Below are 19,351 nucleotides of genomic sequence, written 5' to 3' on the forward strand. Positions count from 1 at the left end.
AGAAGACCAAGAGTAGAAAGGAACCAAAAAAATAGGTTTTCAGGGGAAAATATATTTTATTTTAAATAAAGCAAGAGCTGGAGAAATGACTCAGCAGGTTAGGGCACAAAATGCTCTTCCAGAGGACCTGAATTTGATTCCCAGCACCCACATCAGGTGGCTCACAACCACCTGTGTGACTCCAACTGCAGGGAATCCCAAGCCTCTGGCTGTCTTGGGCACCTGCACTCATGCACACATACACACAGAGAGATGCAGAAAGAGTGAGGGGGAGGAGGAGGGGGAGGGAGAGGAAAAGAGAGAGGGAAGGGGGAGAGGGAGGGAGGGACAAAGGAAGGGAGGGACAAAGGGAGGGAGAGAAAGAGAGAGGCTGAGGGAGAAGGAGAGGGAGAGAGAGAGAGAGAGAGAGAGAGAGAGAGAGAGAGAGAGAGAGAGAATGAATTAATTTTAAAACCAAGCAGAAGTAAGTCAGAACTGGGAAGGAATGAAAGGAATGTTAGCTGAGGGTCAGGAAAGAGTCCTTCCTGAGGAAGAATGATATGAACAGGGACCTTGAAGTAAGCAGTTCTTGTGTAGGTTGGGAGAGAAGAGAGCTAAAGACTCAGAACAAGAAACAGAAAGGATGAAGGGAGAAACCCAGAGCTGGGACGATAGGAGTATGAGGAAGAACAGGAACAAGCTGAACTCTGTGCAGAGATGAGAGCTTGGCTCTGCCACTGCTCTGAAGCTAATAGGAATGAGGATAAAATTAGATGCTCGTGGTCAAGGAGGTGATTGGGTTTTAGCTGTCTTTTTGTGAATTTACCCTTTCCATTCCACGGAGAAAATCTAAGCTGTTTTTTCTTTTGTCTTTAAAGTATAGTGGTCCTCTCCCCTTTCAAGATTTTTTTAATCATATGGCTTTTCTGCTGTGACTAAAAACAAACTAACTTCTTTATGTCTGATAATTCCAATCTTGAGGTTAGCTGTCTGTTACTTGGTATTTTAGATGCATAACAGATGGCTGCAGAGATGGGTCTGTGGGTAGGGATGCCTTCCGCATAAGCATGAGGACCTGTGTTTAAATCTCTAGCATCTATATGAAAAGCCAGGCATGGCCACTGTAACACATACACTGGACCTGTGACTACTGCACTGAGGTATGGGGTCGGGTTGGCAGGGACAGGAGGATCACTGGGGCTTGCAAGTTGCCAGCCCTAGTTCAAGGTTCAGTGAGAGACTCTGAGACAGAGAAACAGCAGTGAATGATAGGGCAGAATACCCCGTGTCCTGACCTGGACTCCATACACAGACACCTGTACCCACATGTACACAACACACACATGAGAGAGAGGAGACAGAGAGGGAAAGAGGGGGGGGGGAGAAGGAGAGAGAGAGAGAAAGAGACAGAGACAGAGAGAAAAGAGAGAGAGAAAGAGAGAGAGAGAGAGAGAGAGAGAGAGAGAGAAGCATTAGTGTAAATGGACATAAGTGAGTGATAGAATCAGGAAGTTGAAACAAGGGTAGGATTTTCAAAACAGACATCATAAGTCTTCTCTTGTACTAGAGAAAGATGGTTGTGATACCATAGGAGTCTTAGCAACATTGGGGACACATGCAGTGCTATCACAAAGGACTGCCATTTCCTACTCAATGTAGAAAAGCAGTCAAGGCACATGTACCATCACAGGACCTTCCTGACAACCAGGTCACCAAGGAGGCTCTGGGTGCAAAGATGATAGCTAAGTAAATGAGCTTATCTCCGCTACCCCACAACCAGACAACACATAAATCTTTAGTATCATAGCAGGCAAACCTGAAAAGTGTCTGAGGCCAAACCTAGCAAGAAGAAGTCTGTATGTAGTAGTGCATATCCTACATTCCCGAGTTTAGTGGTGAGTCTAGTCTAGCGCATGAGCAAAGAGAAAGGAGTGCTTTACCATTGCTCTCCTGCAACATGAGAAGATTTTCATAAAATGATCCAGTCCCCAAGTCAGCATTCGATCCTTCTCTTTGGCATTAACGCCAACGCCTAGTTGAGACTCTGATTCATAAATTGTTTGTGTTTTCGTCTTGGAAACATTATCCTCGCTTTTGGAATTGAAGAGTGCAGATAAATCTTCTATATCTATATTCCAAAAAGAAAGTAAAACACTATCAAAAATGTAACTCAAAAATAAAAAGTAAAGCATAAAACTATCAAAATCATACATTTACATTCCCATAAGGATGACATATGTCATGTAAATAATACATGTTATGTAAACTTATGTAAACTTGTAGAAGGACCAGGTCAACCAAAGGAGGGTTCCATTAAAAAATAGTAACAATAAATAAAACATGCCGGGCGGTGGTGGTACACGCCTTTAATCCCGGCACTTGGAAGGCAGAGGCAGGCGGATTTCTGAGTTCAAGGCCAGCCTGGTCTACGAAGTGAGTTCCAGGACAGCCAGGACTACACAGAGACACCCTGTCTCGAAAAACCAAAAAAATAAAATAAAATAAAATAAAATAAAATAAAATAAAAGGCCTTTAGAAGTTGGAGGATAGAAGGCATGGCTAACCCCATGGGGGAGATATGGAGAACATTCCAGGCTAAGGTAGGAGCAAAATGAGCAACGGAATGAAAGAAATGAGCAGGTGTTGGGGAAACAGTGACAAAAAGCACGTGTGGAGGTTTGGTCTGTGGCTATGTACTGTGATGCTACATTCTGTACCCGAAGGTCTAGGCCGACTAGTGATTTCTCATGTTCACAAGGTTTTGATGTGCAAACCTTGTTCCTTGATTTAAAACTATTGGTTGAATAATGTAGCGAGATACTTTTCCAGCAAGTTGGGAGGAGCTAAGGTGGGAGGAGTAAGGAGAGGAAGAGGAGAAGGAAGAGGAGGAGCTAGGGGAGAACGCACCAGAGAGAGAGAGAGAGAGAGAGAGAGAGAGAGAGAGAGAGAGAGAGAGAGAGAGAGAGAGAGAGAGGGAGGGGAACATGGAGGCTGTCTCTAGCAGTCAAAGGTAGTTGGTATATCTAGGTTGGGTATTGGGTTGCACCTCTGATTGTATGGGTATCTTGTTATTGAGCATTACCAAATATATAAAGCCTTTGGATAATCTAAGCATTAGAATCTTATTTCTATTGGCGAGGGTGGCAGGGCCGGTGTCTCTGGCTGCCTGAGCTGGTGACTTGAGCGGAGTGCCCAAGCTGAGCAGTGGTGGTACACCACCGCTGCTCGTGGCCGCAGGCCTAGGCTAGTCAGGAACACGGCGGCTGATTAAGAAAAGCAAGATTGAATGACTCCGTTACCGAAACAGAATAAAATTGGCTACAGCCAATTACTGGAGAAATTAGAGGTAGGTGGGTTTGGAGTGACCTGGTTGGAGGAGAGAGGAGAGACCAGGTGGAGAAAAAGGAAGAACAGGAGGAGAGGAGGAAGCCACCATGAGGAGAGAGGAACCATGAACACATGGCCAGAAGAAACAGAGTATTTGGTGAGGTAGTCAGGCAGCAGTTAGAAGAATAGATTAGAGGTAAACGCCCCCACCCCCAGTAATTGTCAAGGCCAAATAAAATAACCATAGACTGAGCTTCATTCATTTGTAAGCTAGTTGAAGATAAGCTTAAATTGGTGGTACTACATGCACTGTTCTCTAATCTTCCCAAACACACATTCCCAGGACATGTACACTCTCATAAGTAGCACCCTGGCCACTCATTGCTCAGCTAAGGTGGCATCAGCCCAGAATTGTTTCACATACCACATATTTCTTCTCCCATATTTATCTCAAGTCTAATGGCCGTCTCCAATATTATAGAGGGAGGAAGCTAGGGCCAAGCTACATATGTCAGTAAATTTACAAAAGAAAAAAGAAAAGAAGGAAGGAAGGAAGCCAAAACAGATTTTATATCTACGGAATTTCTCTTCAGTTAGGTGAATGGCTATAATATATGATATATGAATACCAATCTATACTTAGAAGAATCAAAGGCATGTCAAATATTTTATAAACCAGTGTTATCAAGGCAGTTAACTAGCTGCTGAGAATCCTGATCATCAAGAAAGTCTAGAGCACTTAAATGCCAACAATAAGAATTTAAGAGAAGGCTCAGTAGACAAGAGAACTGACTGTACTTCCATTTGACCTGGGCTCGCTTCTCAGCACCCACATGGAAGTTTATAATCAACTATAGTTCCAGTCCCAGGGGACTCAAGTCCCTCTGGGCCTTCACTATCATTAGATATACACATATTGCAGATACATACAAGCAATCAAAATACACATAAAGTAAATATTCTAATGACAGTATAAAACCTATATTAATGAAGCTTTAATAGCATGACACTAGAAACAAATGTTTATTTGCAAAATGGGTAGCAGTCGAGGTAGAAAAACCTGTTGGTTGAAAAATGGTATTTCACGTTCTTTCATCTTTTCAGGAAAGGGCTAAAAATCAACCACACTTGACAGGCAAAAATGCAGCGCAGCATCCAGATGTGAGGCCCTCTTTGCCTATATGTCTCCACTACCCAGAGACTGCACAAACCAGGCCATATAACAGCACTTACTGTCCTGCAGGCAGAATCTTATTTCACTCCTCTTAAAGTGTGCTTTCATAGAAGATGCAAATTCAAGACCATAGGGCAACAGTAGACTATCCCAAGTTCAAAATCAGCTATCCTGACAGTATTTGTGCCTGGCGATATCAGTATGTTGGCGGAATCTACCCATAAAGATTAAGATATCACACCTGCTAGCAAGGCTTCCCAACTGCGCTTGAACATGAAGGGGTTCTAGCAGGCCATACTCAAACATGGCTCTGGCAGGCCTTGCCCTTTCCCTACTCCCTCTTCCTTGCTAAAAACCATTAGATTACATTCCTAAAGTTAGCCACCAATGTCTATTTCCATATTCAGTCACTTCCTTCTCCTAAGGTTGACTACCATCTATCACAGTCTTGAAGTCTAGCTATCAAAAGCCCCCTTTGGCTCATCTAATTAACAGGCCTAATCACAACTAACAAACTCACCCTAACACAGGGTTTCCCTTTCTGCCTTTATAAACCCACATTTTCCTATGGGCCACATCTGTCTCTGGTCAAGTCTGTCTCCTCTATACCCAGAAGCAATCTTTTGTCCCTCCAGGGCAAATGTCCCTACCCTACTCCCACCCCATGATCTCTTCCCCTTCTCCCTCATCTCCATCTCCTGTCTTTGTCTCTTATTTCCTGCCCTTTGTCCCTCTGAGGCAAATAAAACTCCTTAGTGCTGAAAAGTTAGTCCTGGGATGTCTTGTGCTGACTTTGCAGTCCTTACAGAACAGTCAGAGGCTTCTAATACTTATATTTGCAGAGCAGTCAAGATATTTTTGGTGGAATGCTGAATATGTAGTTCAAGTTAAGGAGAGCAATTACCAAAATGTACTAACACAACTAGATTGCTGGGCTTTTAAAAATGGTACAAATATCTCTCTATCAGTACGTGTGTGTGTGTGTGTGTGTGTGTGTGTGTGTGTAAATAAAATAGTAAATAAAAATTTCAAGGCAATTGATACAGTTGTCAATGAGCACGGTTTTTTACCTGTGGGTTGGTTGTATTTCTTTTTCTTAGAGACATTAAAGACATCCATCATTGCTTTGTAGCTCTCAACAGTCAGCTTTGCTGTTGGTAACACTGTTCCAGAGTGGAATAGTGAGAAGAGGTTAGGGTCACATGACCGGAAACTGAAAAGAGAACCAATACATACATATTCATTACATATATCAGATGAAACAATATAAACAAAATTGAACTGTCTTTTAAATACAGCTAAATTTTGTTTTTAAAATATTTATAGCTGTGATCTTAGACCATAGGTTCTCTTGGCAGGCAACCAGCACCCAGTACTTTAGCGTGAACTTTTGAGATTATACAATGTAACTCTACTATTATTACTATTAGGAGTTTAAACACCATATTCTTCCCTAAAAGGATCCTAGAATACGGGGATAAAGCCTCTCTACTCCTAGTTCTAAAGCAGTAATTTATGTTGGGCTAGGGATAGGGCTTTAAGGTAGACCAGTTGCCCAAACTGTGTAAGGCTCTGGGTTTAATCCTTACTATTGCAATAAATAAATACTGTTAGAACAATAAAATCACATGATTTAGGTATATAGGTATATAGGTAACTCAGTGAAGATAATGTCTGTTAAGAGTATGTCCACAGTTATGTTTCTTTTTCAAAAATAAGATCTGAGCACTAAGTAATGTTACAAAGATAAACACCAAGCATCCACTAATAATTATAATAAAATCAAAGTTATCAGCAAATTACCACCGGCATAGGCTTGACCACTGATTGCTTTACTGTGCTATCATCAAGCAGAGGTGGTGACATATGACAAGAAGGCTTCTGGGTACCCAGAGGATACAAAGAAAGCCTGTCTCTCAATGATGGGCCACTTTATTAAGCTAACTATTGCTTCTTAAAGAACTGGATTCACTCTGTGGCCTACCTAAGCTATCACCATCCTCTTAGGCCAGCCTCAGCAGTAGGATTGTAGCCATTGTGACTAGCCACTAGAACGCAGATCTCTGAGAAGTAGTTTTGTGAAGGCTTGTCTTCCGAGGGTTCTAACTAAACTTGTGGAGAAATGGAAAGAAGGGTCATGTTCATTTTGGATCAACCTGCATTTCTTTGCCTTGTCGGCTTACTGAAATAAACACCCACTTACTTCACATCCTTTTCAAAGAATTTAAATGTGCTCAACCATCTACCATCAAATAGAGTTATGATGGGTGCTTATGATACACTCACTATGAGACTCCAGTACATGTGTCTTGCATGCTTGAGGCATCTAGCTCACTGCCCTGTGTGTAGAAGTTCCTCACCAAGTTGTTTTGGATGGAAGACTTTATATCACTTTTGCAACAAATCCCTAGCACTCAATAATATAGTCTTCTCTTTGTATCTCCCTCTGCACTTAGCCAGAAGTACAGAATAAAACCTCAAGTTGCATGTTGAATTCATGGCTTGAATCTCACATTAGAAAATGTGATCTCTTGTTTTTACAAGCCTCCAAAAATATCTCTGAAGGAAAGGAATAGTGGCAAGATGTCTGCCAACATCAACAGGTATTATGGGGTCAGCCTCAAACTAGAAGCTACACTAATAAGGGGTATTCAAGGCGAATGCAAATTAGCACCACACTGGACATTAATAAGTGTGTATTTGGGAAAGAAATCAACATAACAAAATATGGAAAATACAGTGATGGCCAGTGTAGACAGACATTCTGGCAACCTTGCTAAACAGAGGCCTCCAGCATACAAATGCACCAGCATACAAATGCACCAATCTGGGCCCATGAGAATGGGAGAGGGAGTACCAGCATCATTCAGTACCTGACACTCGAATGCGAAGAACTGAGTCTCATCTTTGTGCGCTCGGTCAGCTTTTGTAAAAACAAATGGAAGTGTGCGTTTGCCAGATACAAGTTCATCTGAGCTCTCCAAGGCAGCTCTTCAAGAAGTATTTGATGGAATCTTTTTCTTTTAACATAATGTAAGATTAAGGGGTTCAGGTTGTCTGTCAGGCTTCGATACGCCATTTTTCTAACATCAGTTCTCCTGTTTCTGCCAAGGGAGAAAGATGTTTTGAAGTTATACAGTAAACAGACAGACAGACATTAAATAAAGAAGAATGATTCCGATTTGTACAGAATGTATCACGAAGTCACTTGACTACACTTATGCAAATGGGTTTGGCTCATTTACCATTCCCTGGGTGCTTAAGACGTGAAATAGTGCAGAAGGGGAGCTGCAAGGAGAAGCTTCAGGGGCAGAGACGCCAGTTAATTGCCTTCGAGAGTCTTGCATGTTCCAGTTCAAACAAAAGCTTTGCTTTTCCATCATCCAAAGGCCACTGGGATTTCACGGGCCATGCAGTTTTCACATTGATCAGCTTTTTCAATATTAAACAACAAATTCATTTCTCTATATTGGTCCTTAAGGGAAAAGACAATGGAGCAAACTTTTGCCTAACATTAGTTAGCCTCCACAGGAAATAAAGTTTCAGTCAAATGTAGATGAAGTAATTTCAAAAATGAACATATCCAATACACTACAAGGGGAAAATATTCAACTTTTATTTAATAGTTCATATTTGAGTCTGATTTTGCTTTTCTGAGAATGGACCTTGTTATGTAGCTCAGGCTAGTTTTGATCTGTCCATCCTCCTGCCTCAGCCTACAAAGCACTATGATAGTTCAAATATTTTTTAAAAAACACTGTACATTTAATCTTTTAAAGAATTCCTAAAGCTAACCTGTTAATTAATCGTTTGCAGTCATGAAGATATGCATTGGATTCTCAGAACCCCCCTCACATGGATGTAGCAGCTCATGTCTATAATTCCATCACTGGAGGCAGTGTCAGAAGGATCTCTGGTGTGTGCTGGTCAGCCATCCTAGCCAATCAGCAAGCTCCAGATTCAGTGAGAGACCTTGACTCAAAACTTGAAGTACAGAGCAGTTGAGGGAGAGACTCAGTGTCAATACTCACTGTCAACCTCTCTCTGGTCTCTGAGTGAACAATCCCATGAGAATACTTCATGTACCTCCCCCCTAAAATAAAAACCAGTTTAACTATGTTTATAACTAGTCATACCCTACCACTGATGCATTTCTTTTCACTAGTTTAATATTTTGTGTGCCTGATTACCCTCTTCACTACCTTCCTATAAACCCCTTTTCTTCTCTCTTGGACTCCTTCCCAGTCTCATGACTTCTAGCCACACTTCCCTCTGATACATACATTTTACATTATTGTTCAGCCCTGAATATATTAAATTTGGTTAACAAAGTACTTTAGTTCAAGACTTCTGGGCTTCTCATTGTTGTAATAAGTGAAAATTTTCCACCAACGCTAGCAATCTTTTAAATGATTATCCCGAGAATTAAAAGTGTTATTGCTGAAACAAAATTAATCTTCTCCTGTGTAGGAAGGTCAGTTCCCAAGAGGCTAAGAAGAACCCACAGAACCGACTAGAAAGCAGAAGGAAGTCCAGGGAGTGAGCAGGAGGGCGGGCCTTCTTTTGTGGAACAGACAGGTGACTTGGGATGCTACAGCCACCCAACAGCTACACAATTGTACCCTAACAACAAGACTAATCACCATGGTGGTAATGGCCACATTTGTTCTACAGATTGCATAAAACTAAGCAGATATACAGAGAGACACATGTATGAATTCACATAAAGTTGCTATACTCTGAGTAAAGTCATCGGATTGCATGTCTGCCACATTTTTGGTTTGTAGTGTTGTAAAGAGTCACAGAGTCCTTTAGAAACTAGGTAAAGAGCTTAAGGGTTTCCCTTAAGTGCATATAAATCTTCAATTATCTGAAGAAAATATATTTAAGACACGTGTCACAAAAACTATGTCCATATCACAGAATTTGGGGGGTTATACTTGAGGTCTTAGCCTGTAAGCAACAAGAAGAAAAGCAACGTGAGGAAGGAACACTGAGAAAAAAATAAACCAGATCTTCATTCTCTGCACATGCTATGACCATCCACATAGACGGACTTGAACCCAGGGGTAAATTATCAAGTCATAGACAATCTTTATACCAAGATTCTATTATATCTCTATTCAAAGAATAGAAGAACTCAGAAATGTAATCTTTAAAATCCATACAAAACTAGTGCTTTATGCAGCTAACAAAAGGGAAGTAACACATTTAGGGAGAAACCACACAATGTATTTTAAAAACATCACAAGCTCTTAAAATGCAGCCTGTCTTCTAAAAGAAAAGGCACAGAGTTGCAAAGAAACAAAACAGAACTTCCCAAGCGAGTGTATGTACTCAGATTCTCTTTTCAAATTCACAATAGAATACTTCCTATTATTCAACCAGCTAGTCTGAACTATTTTCTGAAAGATTAGTCAAGACCCGAGGAGAGGAAAGCAACATGCTGGAGGGGTGTTTTCTATAAGACAACAAGTTTTACTTTAAAGCCAAAGTCATCGCAATAGTAGGTTGTTCCTTCAGAAAACAGATAAACAGACTAACTGGACAGAGAAGAGATCCCAAAACTAAATCCATGAACAGTCTGTAAATGTGTCATGAAGGTGACACGGACAATAGAATTGACTATTTGAGAACAGACAATCCAATAGATGGTGCCATCTAAACGACTGTAACTGAGGGGAGAGATGGCTCATCTTTTATGAGCCCTGGCTGCTCTTCCAGAGGACCTGGGTTCAGTTCCCAGCACCCACAATGGCAGCTCACGGCCATCTGTAATTCCAGTCCTAGTGTACCCTCTTCTGACCTTCATGGGCACTGCACACACGTGTTACACATACATACCTGAGGATGCTCTCGAACCTTTCTCTACTGTTTGATGGTTTCATCCATTTAAAGAATGAATTTTACTAGTTCCATTCTACCTTCTCCTCTCTCCATCCTACCTTCTCCTCTCTCCTCTCCTTCTCTCTCCCACTGGACTCCTTTTTCTCAACAACCAACAGACATCCCACCCCAGCCTCCACTGCCTAGTTTAATGTCTTCTTTGTGTGTGGTCCTTTGCGTTTGATTGTTTTGCATAGCAGGTTTTCTAGTATATCCTAGTACCCAAAGTAGACCCTAACACGTATTCATTAATACCTTTCCAGCTCTGCCATGTCAAAAATGGATGGATTCTTGTAGAAAAAGTCTTTTAGAGTTTCCTTTTTCTTCCTTCGTCTTCTTGGTAAGTCTGAAGACTTCATGGAAGAGAAAACAAAGGTAAACTTGGAACACACATATCTCCCGTGCCCTGCACCCCATGCATACTGTAATGCTTACCTTCTGCCCTGGAAACACACCGGTTTTCCTACATCCTTTAATTAAAATTACTACCAAGGGGCTGGAGAGGTGGCTCAGCAATTAAGATCACTTGCTGCTCTTTCAGAGGACCTAGGTTCAATTCCCAGCACACACGTTAGCTCACAACCATCTCTAACTCTAGATCCAGGGGATCTTGGGCCTCGTCTAGCCTCTGTGAGCACCAGTTATGCATATGGTACACAAACATATATGCAGGGAAAATACCCAAACAAGTAAAAATATATAAATAAGTAATTATAGAAAGTAAAAACAGACCCCTATAGACAAAAATATCTGATTGTGAGAACATCTATGTTTTTTGGGTTTTTTTGGTTTTTTTGAGACAGGGTTTCTCTGTGTAGCCCTGGCTGTCCTGGAATTCACTCTGTAGACCAGGCTGGCCTCAAACTCAGAAATCTGCCTGCCTCTGCCTCCCAAGTGCTGGGATTAAAGGCGTGAGCCACCACCGCTTGGCCTATGTGATTCTTTAATAGTTTATAATTTATTATGAAATTACAAAATTATGCCTCTCTGTATTTATTTCATATTTTAACAAAATCAAAATATAATCAGTCATCTCTAAATATACAATCTCATAATCAATTTTATGAATTCAAAGTTCCAAACACATGTTTAAAAACTACTTACCCTCCCTATCTCGATCACTATGGCTTTAAACTTCCTGGGAGATTTGAGTGCCTTCCTATAAACGATATTCTCCTTATATTTTATCCTTCTCACTCCAATAAGGGACTCATTTCTCCTAATCCACACACAAAAAGAAAACATTAGCCAAAAAATATGCAAAAAGTGGTTGGCAACAACATCAGAGTAATAAATCTCTAATGAATGTTATCTTTGAAACTGTACAGAAAGAAAGGGTGCTTGGACACCGCCTGCTCCGTGGGGCACTCAGTGGGGATCCCCAGGCATCCAGAATAACTGACCTCCTAATAGTGAAATGTCATTGACACTGAAACCTTGTGAAAAGGGCACACGTGTGCATGGGGAAAGAGCTGAAAGCACAGTGTAGGCTGGATGGGATTGGACTGAAGAGAATCTACGACTACCTCCCTTCACAGTCAAGACAGAAACGTCACAGGTGGGCCCCACACAAATGTCTTGCTTCTGACCAACTCCGGTCTTTTCTTGTTCCATCCTGCATAGGCTCCCAAAGGCCACTGCTGTTTTCTGAGCTTTCTCCGTCCTCCACTCCCCTCGGGAGCACTCAGCTTTGTCTTCCCAGCGTGACTTCCCATTCTCCAGACACAGTTAAGGTCTCTCTCCCAGTATTTTGCTATTGAGATTTGTCAGCCAGTCTTCCTGAAATGCATACATTTTCTGGAATTCCCATTTCTTACTAGAGAAAGCAAGAAGCCCTGCTCTAACGTGTTGAATGAGAAACAAAAACTTGAGTGGAATACAAAGCTACAAGGTTAACACAATGACTGGCTGAGTCTAGATAGTGATTCCTGCATTAGAATACACTGTATGATCAAAATTTATCTTGTTCCTAGTAGTGATTGGTATCTCACTACAATGTTGTGAGCTCTCTCTATCTCTCTCTCTGTCTCTCCATCTCTCTCACTGTCTCTGTGTGTCTGTCTGTCTCTCTGTCTCTGTCTCTGTCTCTGTATGTGTGTTGTATCTACCTGTGTGTTTGAAAGAACAGCTACAGAGGCATATGGCAACCAGAGGATAACGTGAGATACTCTGATCTGATCTTTTATACTCCCTCTTCCTCTCCCATGACAGGATTTCTCTCTGAACCTTGGGGATGGCTATTTTGGCTATTCTGGTTGTTAGTATTCTGTCTAAACTTCACCTCCACAGTTACCTGGCAACAGCCAGGTATGCTCTTCCCCAGTTACCTGGCAACAGCCAGGTAGGCCTGGCCCACTATAAAAGGGGCTGCTTGCCCCCTCCTCTCTCTCTTAATCTCTTAATCTCTTGCGCTTTTGCCTCTAGCTTCTCTGTCCCGTCGTCCCCACTCCCCCTAAACTTCCCCCTCTCTCCACGTGGTCATGGCCGGCCTCTACTTCTCTATTCCTCTACTTCTCTGCTTCTCTCTCTTCTCTGCTTCTCTCTCTCTTCTCTGCTTCTCTCTCTCTTCTCTCTTCTCTTCTCCCCTCCTCTCTCCCCTCCCCTCCTCTCTCCCCTCCCCTCCTCTCTCCCCTCCCCTCCTCTCTCCCCTCCCCTCCTCTCTCCCCTCCCCTCCTCTCTCCCCTCCCCTCCTCTCTCCCCTCCCCTCCTCTCTCCCCTCCCCTCCTCTCTCCCCTCCCCTCCTCTCCCTTCCTCTCTCCTCTCCCCTCCTCTCTCCTCTCCCCTCCTCTCTCCTCTCCCCTCCTCTCCCCCCTCTCTCCCCTCTCCTCCCCTCTCTCCCCTCCTCTCTCTCTCTCTCTCTGCCTCTACTATCCTCCTGGCTCCCCTCCCCATGCCCTGAATAAACTCTATTCTGTACTATACCAGTGTGTGTCTGGTCCCTCAGGGAGAAGAGATGCCTCTGCATGGGCCCGCTGAGACATCCCCTTCCCCCATACCTCTCCACACACCCACAGAACATACTCTCTTTATCTTTTTATAAACACTTCACTGGTAGCCAGCAAGCTCCAGAAATTCTCTGTCTACCACTCACAGTACTAGAGTTATATGTGTTCTTGATCATACAGGGTATTTACATATATGCCAGATGGGACTCAGGCTCTCATGCTTAGCCAGCAAGTGCTCTTACCTACTGAGCAATGCCCTGACCCCTCCCTTTGGTTTTGATTCTTTACTGGGCATTATGGATCCTTCCTTCATGGTCCTTCATTTTAAAATGTCATTCGCTATTCTAGCCCAATCTCCAATTTCTCTAAAGGAAACTAAACTGAAATTCTAATAATAATTTATATATTCCAACAAAGTAATTTTAAGGTAGTAGAAACCTTTACAAATTGTGGCTGACTATAAAGCAATGTACTGACTTTTCATTTTATATAAAATGTGTGTGTGTGTGTGTGTGTGTGTGTGTGTGTGTGTGTGTTATAAACATATGTTAGGTCTTTTTCATATTACACAGATTCTCCCATACAGACTCTGGTAAATTTAGTCATATACTCTGTAAAAGTGGAATTTTTTTTTTCATTATACTTTCAAGTTTATCCAGGAAAGGTATTGATTTTGCACCTAACTTTCCTACGGAATTCAACAGGTTCTGCTAATTACCTTTAGATTAAGCTAAAAGAAACAATTCTTTGCCAGTGTCTCCAGTTTCCCAGGCCTTCACTGTGGAATCCACTTAGCATTTTTAATTCTCCACTCTGCAGTAATCATAAAATCTCCCCATCTAATTTCTTTCCTTAATATACGGGCGAGAACTTACGGAGCACTGCTAACTGTTGTCAGGAGGTAAAATGAGTTTCCTTGTTTGGGGCTTAATTTAATAGAAAAATCACATGATCTTAATTTTACAGGAATAATCATTGAATTTACCAGATAATTTTTTAGAAAACTCCTAATGGTTCCTGTGGCTCCCGGTGACAATTATATTTTCATATTACCTACTCTGTCTGCACTTCTGAGCTAGTATTTACTGGTATTTCTGTCTCTCTATATTGCTCAGGACACTTGACTTGTTCTTTTTTTTACAACTTGTTTACTCTCCACCCCAAATTGACTAGAGAGCCTTATTGATATGTGGGGATTAGCTGCATACAAAAGAAAAGCATTCGTTTCTTTAAAATAGGAAAGAATTGCCCTGAACCAAGTTGAGCTATCCAAATGTTTCTGCTGCTTCTCTCCACTGTTATAATCTTTTCCAGTTACTCATCACTTTCAACTATGGTTTTAAATGTATTTTCCGTTCCTCGTACCCACGCTTCTCCTTTTATGATTACGCGATGTGGAAATTTTCTTTTACTTGTACGCCCAAAGAACGAAGTTGCGACAACTGAACCGATTTCAAACCAACTTGTAATTGATGCTTTTCTACTTATTATTTTCCTATGTCTTTCTTGGATTTGCTTTCATTATTTCTTGACTTTAATAAAAACACATTTAAATCTCTTTTTCTCTGTTCTGTAACAGAAGGCTCTAAAGCTAAGAATCTGTCTACAGCTGCCACTCTGGCTGTCTCTGGCTTGGTCCACCACAGTGAAACACCTGCTTTGAGCCTGGTGGCCAGACCTTGTCTTTGATCTCTGTAAATTAGCCACAGGCCTTGACTCCTGGGATATCCCCACCCTAGAGACACAGGGGCAGGGATTACTGGAAAGTCAGAAACAAGGGACTTTTAAATCTGAACCGTGTCCCCAGAAGCAGCCTTAGAGGGTAGGGCTTAGGGTGTGGACACCTGAAGTTAAGACGTGTCCTTCGAGAAACCCCCATATATGTGTGCCCCCCAAGATGAGAGAAGCCGGCAGCAGGCCCATGGGGGAAAGGGGGACAACTACTTTGTCTGTGCTACCTAAGGGTGTAGAAAATTAAAAAGCACATGCCGGAGACCATTCAGAGGGTGAGAAGAAGATAGTTAAAAATTTTTTAAAATCTAAAATTAGATTCCTGCCCGAACTTACTTCCTTGTCATGACCCAATGTCGGATTCCTGCCTGAAGCCCATTTCCTTGTCTTCGGCTAATGTCAGATTGGCAAACAGTCTGCTCCATTCCCTATCCACCCTGACTTGGTGAAGACATCTAAAATGTCTCTTTGGCCTCAACGTTTTCACGTCTGCCTCTGCCTAAGCTGGCTGCACTGCTCAGTCTCCAGGCTCGGGGATTTGTGATGGTGCTTTCATGTTCATGACACGTTTCATCTGTTTAGCTTTCAGACGGGCTATCATTACGTTGTTGTTGTTGTTGTTGTTGTTGTTGTTGTTGTTGACTTTAATGGCCCTAGCAACTTGCCTGAACACTACAAACAACTTCTGACTTTCACAAGTCTTGACTGCTTTTTAGTTGAGTACGACTTCCTAATTCTGACCAGTTCTCCGATTGCCATGGCCTATTATACTAATAGACAGTCTCCTCCAACTTTTGAAAATATTAGGCCTATACATTCCAAGCTTTGGCTTTTCAGAAACAAGGTATCTATTTTAGAAAGAATGTTTCTGTGTTGATTCCCTTAGGGTTTGGTGGCATTTTAAAAATAAACATCATGTGATTTGCTGTTAATTTTATTCAAATGGGACATGGTAGGTTTATAGCCCATGATGACAGACAAGCACATTTGTCAGTGGATACGGTGAGGATAAGGTGAATGTATCTGGCGTGAGACATTATAATTTTCTTTGAGAGTAAAAACGATCATTACAGCTTAGGAAATAGAGGGGCCTTTAAGGCTTATTTCTTTTGAGAACGTCTTATTCATATATACAAATGGGACCCCCAAGAAATGGCTCTGCTCATTATGCCAGAATCAAGAACACATGACATACATGCAAACTTGACTCTAAACCATCAGCAAGAAAGAGCTGATAGCCTACGGAGATGTTTACTCGTACTGAGCCAGTAGAAGTGGCCTGCTGGATTTGCTGTTAGTGATGGGAACATGTTCTGGTCTGGCTGCTCAGTCGAGGTGCAGAAATACTTTTATGGTTAGTCAGTTGTCCTCACCGACACAACCTCTGTCTCTCTAACTGTGTGCTCAGGACTCACAGTTACGTTTACCTCACAGTTTTCCTTGACCTTTGTAAAAGCCCCTGGCATTTGCAGAACTAGAATGGCTCGTACCTTTTCAAGAAGTCACAAACAGGGCCAGATAACTCCACCATGAGGTGAAACTTCTCATCGTTCATGCATTTGAGCATAATTTGTGTAAAGAATTCCAGGAATCTTGGTCTTTGCTTAAATTTCATGACTATAAAAAAGAGAAGTTCATTGGAGAGTTACCAGTGTCCCTTGAGGTTCCTTAGTCACAACAGTTATGCCTATTAATCTGCTTTTAGATTCCCTATGTATTTATTTCATTTTTAATTAAAATCTAATTATACCATTTCTCCTCTCCCTTCCCAATCTCTCCCATGCCTCCTCCATCCTCTCTTAAAATCATGACCTTTTTTTAAAAAAAAACTATTGTTATACATATATATATATACACAAATGATTTTATACAAATACAACATGATAAATCTGTGTCATATATGTATATGTATGTACATATATATGTATATATATATCTTAGGACTTTTTGAATTAAAAATTATATCCACAGATAAATGTAGCTCTCACCATTTGTCAAACAAGCTTCCTTTGGCAGCAGAGAGAAACCCATAGAGAAAGCTACAACTGGTCAAGACACAGAGAACAACTAACCATGAGGCCCCCAACCCAAACTGATACATCTATGTTAAGACCCCTATGCCTAAGGTTATTGCAACATTGTATCAGCCTGAACAATGGCAACAGTCAACATTCAAGGAAGAATCTTGGGCCCCATCCCTAGACAAGGACTACTCCAGGCAGTGGATAACAGCTAAGAGAGGGAGGGTTACTCTCTTCCAGGGTTGAGCTCCCTTATTGGTTAGATTTCCTACTTATAAATATTAAAGGAGTCTGTGCTGGACGAGCTACTGTTTTATTCCTGGGGCCACTGATAATTTTACACTGCATATTTGGTTTATCCTACAAAAAACTTAGTAATAAGACAGATTTCAATGAAGCTTTTTTTGCAACGTATGGCTATCAGGAGAAAGCACTAGTCACCTCTTAGCCTGATTTGCTCCACACATGCCTCAGAGCTAAACAAAAATGCTGCCATCTCTTCCTAGCTGAATTTTAAAATGACTGCACTTTTCCCGTGCCCTTCTTTTTGTCAGCTTCATAATGACACATTTTGCCTCAAAGCCACCAGGAAGGTTCTTTCTTCCCAGGCTTTAAGTCACCTGCTTACATTTCTCAATTCCCTAGCAGTCAAGAGCTTGCATTATTCTCAGTGAGTGGGAATGCCAAGCCACGGGAGGAACAGAAGCAACCTGCAGCAGAAGCCACTTCCTGCCACTCACCTTCCTTCATGGCGCCCTTCACCGTCCAGTTTAAAACCACAGGGTACAGGAAAATTGGGTCCTCCGATCCAGATAGTTCAGTTGAGGGAACTAAGGTTAAAAAAAAAAAAAAAAAAAAAAAAAAAAAGTTAATAAACTCTAAATTCTGTTTGCATCTCAACAACAACAACAACAAAACATACAAATCTTTTAAAGAGGTTTTAAAAAGACATAGGGGAAATACTCATTTAAAAACTAATACACGGGCCTTAAAATATCAAATATTTTGGAGGAGATATTTAAAAAAAAAAAAATCAACTACTTTCCTTTCCCTTAAAACTTAGGGAACCAACCAACAAGATCTAGCCATGACACTAACCGGTCCTCAAGGAGTCACGCTATAAGCCTCCAGCACAACCACGGGAGCCAGTGTGGGTCAAGTTCCACTTTACTGGTGTTAAGACATGGACTCATTATGTAGCAGGCTCACCTGAAATCTGTGGTCCTCCTGCCTCAGCCTGTGGAGTGCTGGGACTACTTGTATGCACCACCCTGCCCAGCTCTGTTCCAGCTCTAATCCTGACACTTTTGAAATGTGAAATTTGATGGTAGGATGTGGGATGAGTGGGGTGGGTGTGGGGCGGTGGGCTGTGAGGAGCAGCTGGGTGCTTGGTCCAGATGAGCTTAGAACCCAGGGACCTTATTTGACAGCAGGAGTTCAGCTCTGCTCCCAGGCCCTAGTTCTGTTCATTTAGCTTCAGCCCTCCAACAACCACTCCCACAGAGAGGTCTATGACCATCAGGCCCTAGAGAGATTTACATACTAATGAGGTACCTGAAGGTCAGAGGGTGGAGCCAATTAAACATTCTTCCCCAACCCCTCCCCTCTCTCTCTCCCCCTATTTAACTCAGGTCTGCCCTGGGTTTTAGGGGGGTTGGGAGTGCATCCAGATCCATCCACCATCCGCCATCACATTAAAGCCTGTAAAAACCCATGGACTTTCTTGTGTCATTGGGGCCTCGCTGTGAGGAACCGTGGAGCCACAGCAGCCAGGCCTAACTTCCCCATGGAGGAACCCAGAGCGTTCCCAGCCAACTACCCACAGCCTGGTGTGAGGAACGCTGCTTCTCCAGCCACAATTACCCACAGGTGGGGGGGTGGGCAGGGTGGGATGGGGTGGGCCTAAGTGGACTGTCTCTAAAATCTCTGCCTCTGGGAGTTCTTGCCTTTGAAGTGGAGATGAGTAATTTCTTTATCTGGTTGTTATCAGATTTTGCACGATTTTTTAATGTATTTAAAATGGTGTCTCACACATAGGCAACCCCTGCACAAAATCATTTTTATTGTTACTGAATTTACTGTGTAGCTAGTAATAGGTTTTATTTCTTAATAAAATTTGTTGATATTGGGATAAATAATTCACTTTACATTTTAAGAAATCATACTTTTATGCATGTAATTAGATAATTAAAGTTTGCCCTAAAGTAGGTTTACCGATTATGAGAACAATATAACATCAGGCTCAAATATTCAGCCTGAAATGGGCAAGAAATATGTTAAAAGTAAGA

At 41.9% G+C, this 19,351-nt stretch overlaps 1 protein-coding gene across 5 annotated transcripts in view; it reads right to left on the reverse strand.

Moving 5' to 3' along the window:
• Positions 1-19,351, reverse strand: part of Cfap54 (cilia and flagella associated protein 54) — a 279,965-nt gene that overhangs the window by 164,386 nt on the left and 96,228 nt on the right. For all 5 annotated transcript variants that reach the window (XR_013106305.1, XM_076919997.1, XM_076919995.1 and 2 more), the window contains 7 exons: positions 17,804-17,893; positions 16,533-16,659; positions 11,471-11,585; positions 10,622-10,719; positions 7,354-7,584; positions 5,551-5,693; positions 1,920-2,107 (listed from right to left, as the gene is read on the reverse strand). Coding sequence is in view for 4 of the 5 variants with exons in the window: in XM_076919997.1 (XP_076776112.1) it covers positions 1,920-2,107; positions 5,551-5,693; positions 7,354-7,584; positions 10,622-10,719; positions 11,471-11,585; positions 16,533-16,659; positions 17,804-17,893 (992 nt within the window). In the remaining variant the exon portion in view is untranslated. The remainder of the gene's footprint in view (positions 1-1,919; positions 2,108-5,550; positions 5,694-7,353; positions 7,585-10,621; positions 10,720-11,470; positions 11,586-16,532; positions 16,660-17,803; positions 17,894-19,351) is intronic.

This window comes from Arvicanthis niloticus, chromosome 22 (assembly GCF_011762505.2).
Source record: "Arvicanthis niloticus isolate mArvNil1 chromosome 22, mArvNil1.pat.X, whole genome shotgun sequence".
Lineage (NCBI taxonomy): Eukaryota > Metazoa > Chordata > Mammalia > Rodentia > Muridae > Arvicanthis > Arvicanthis niloticus.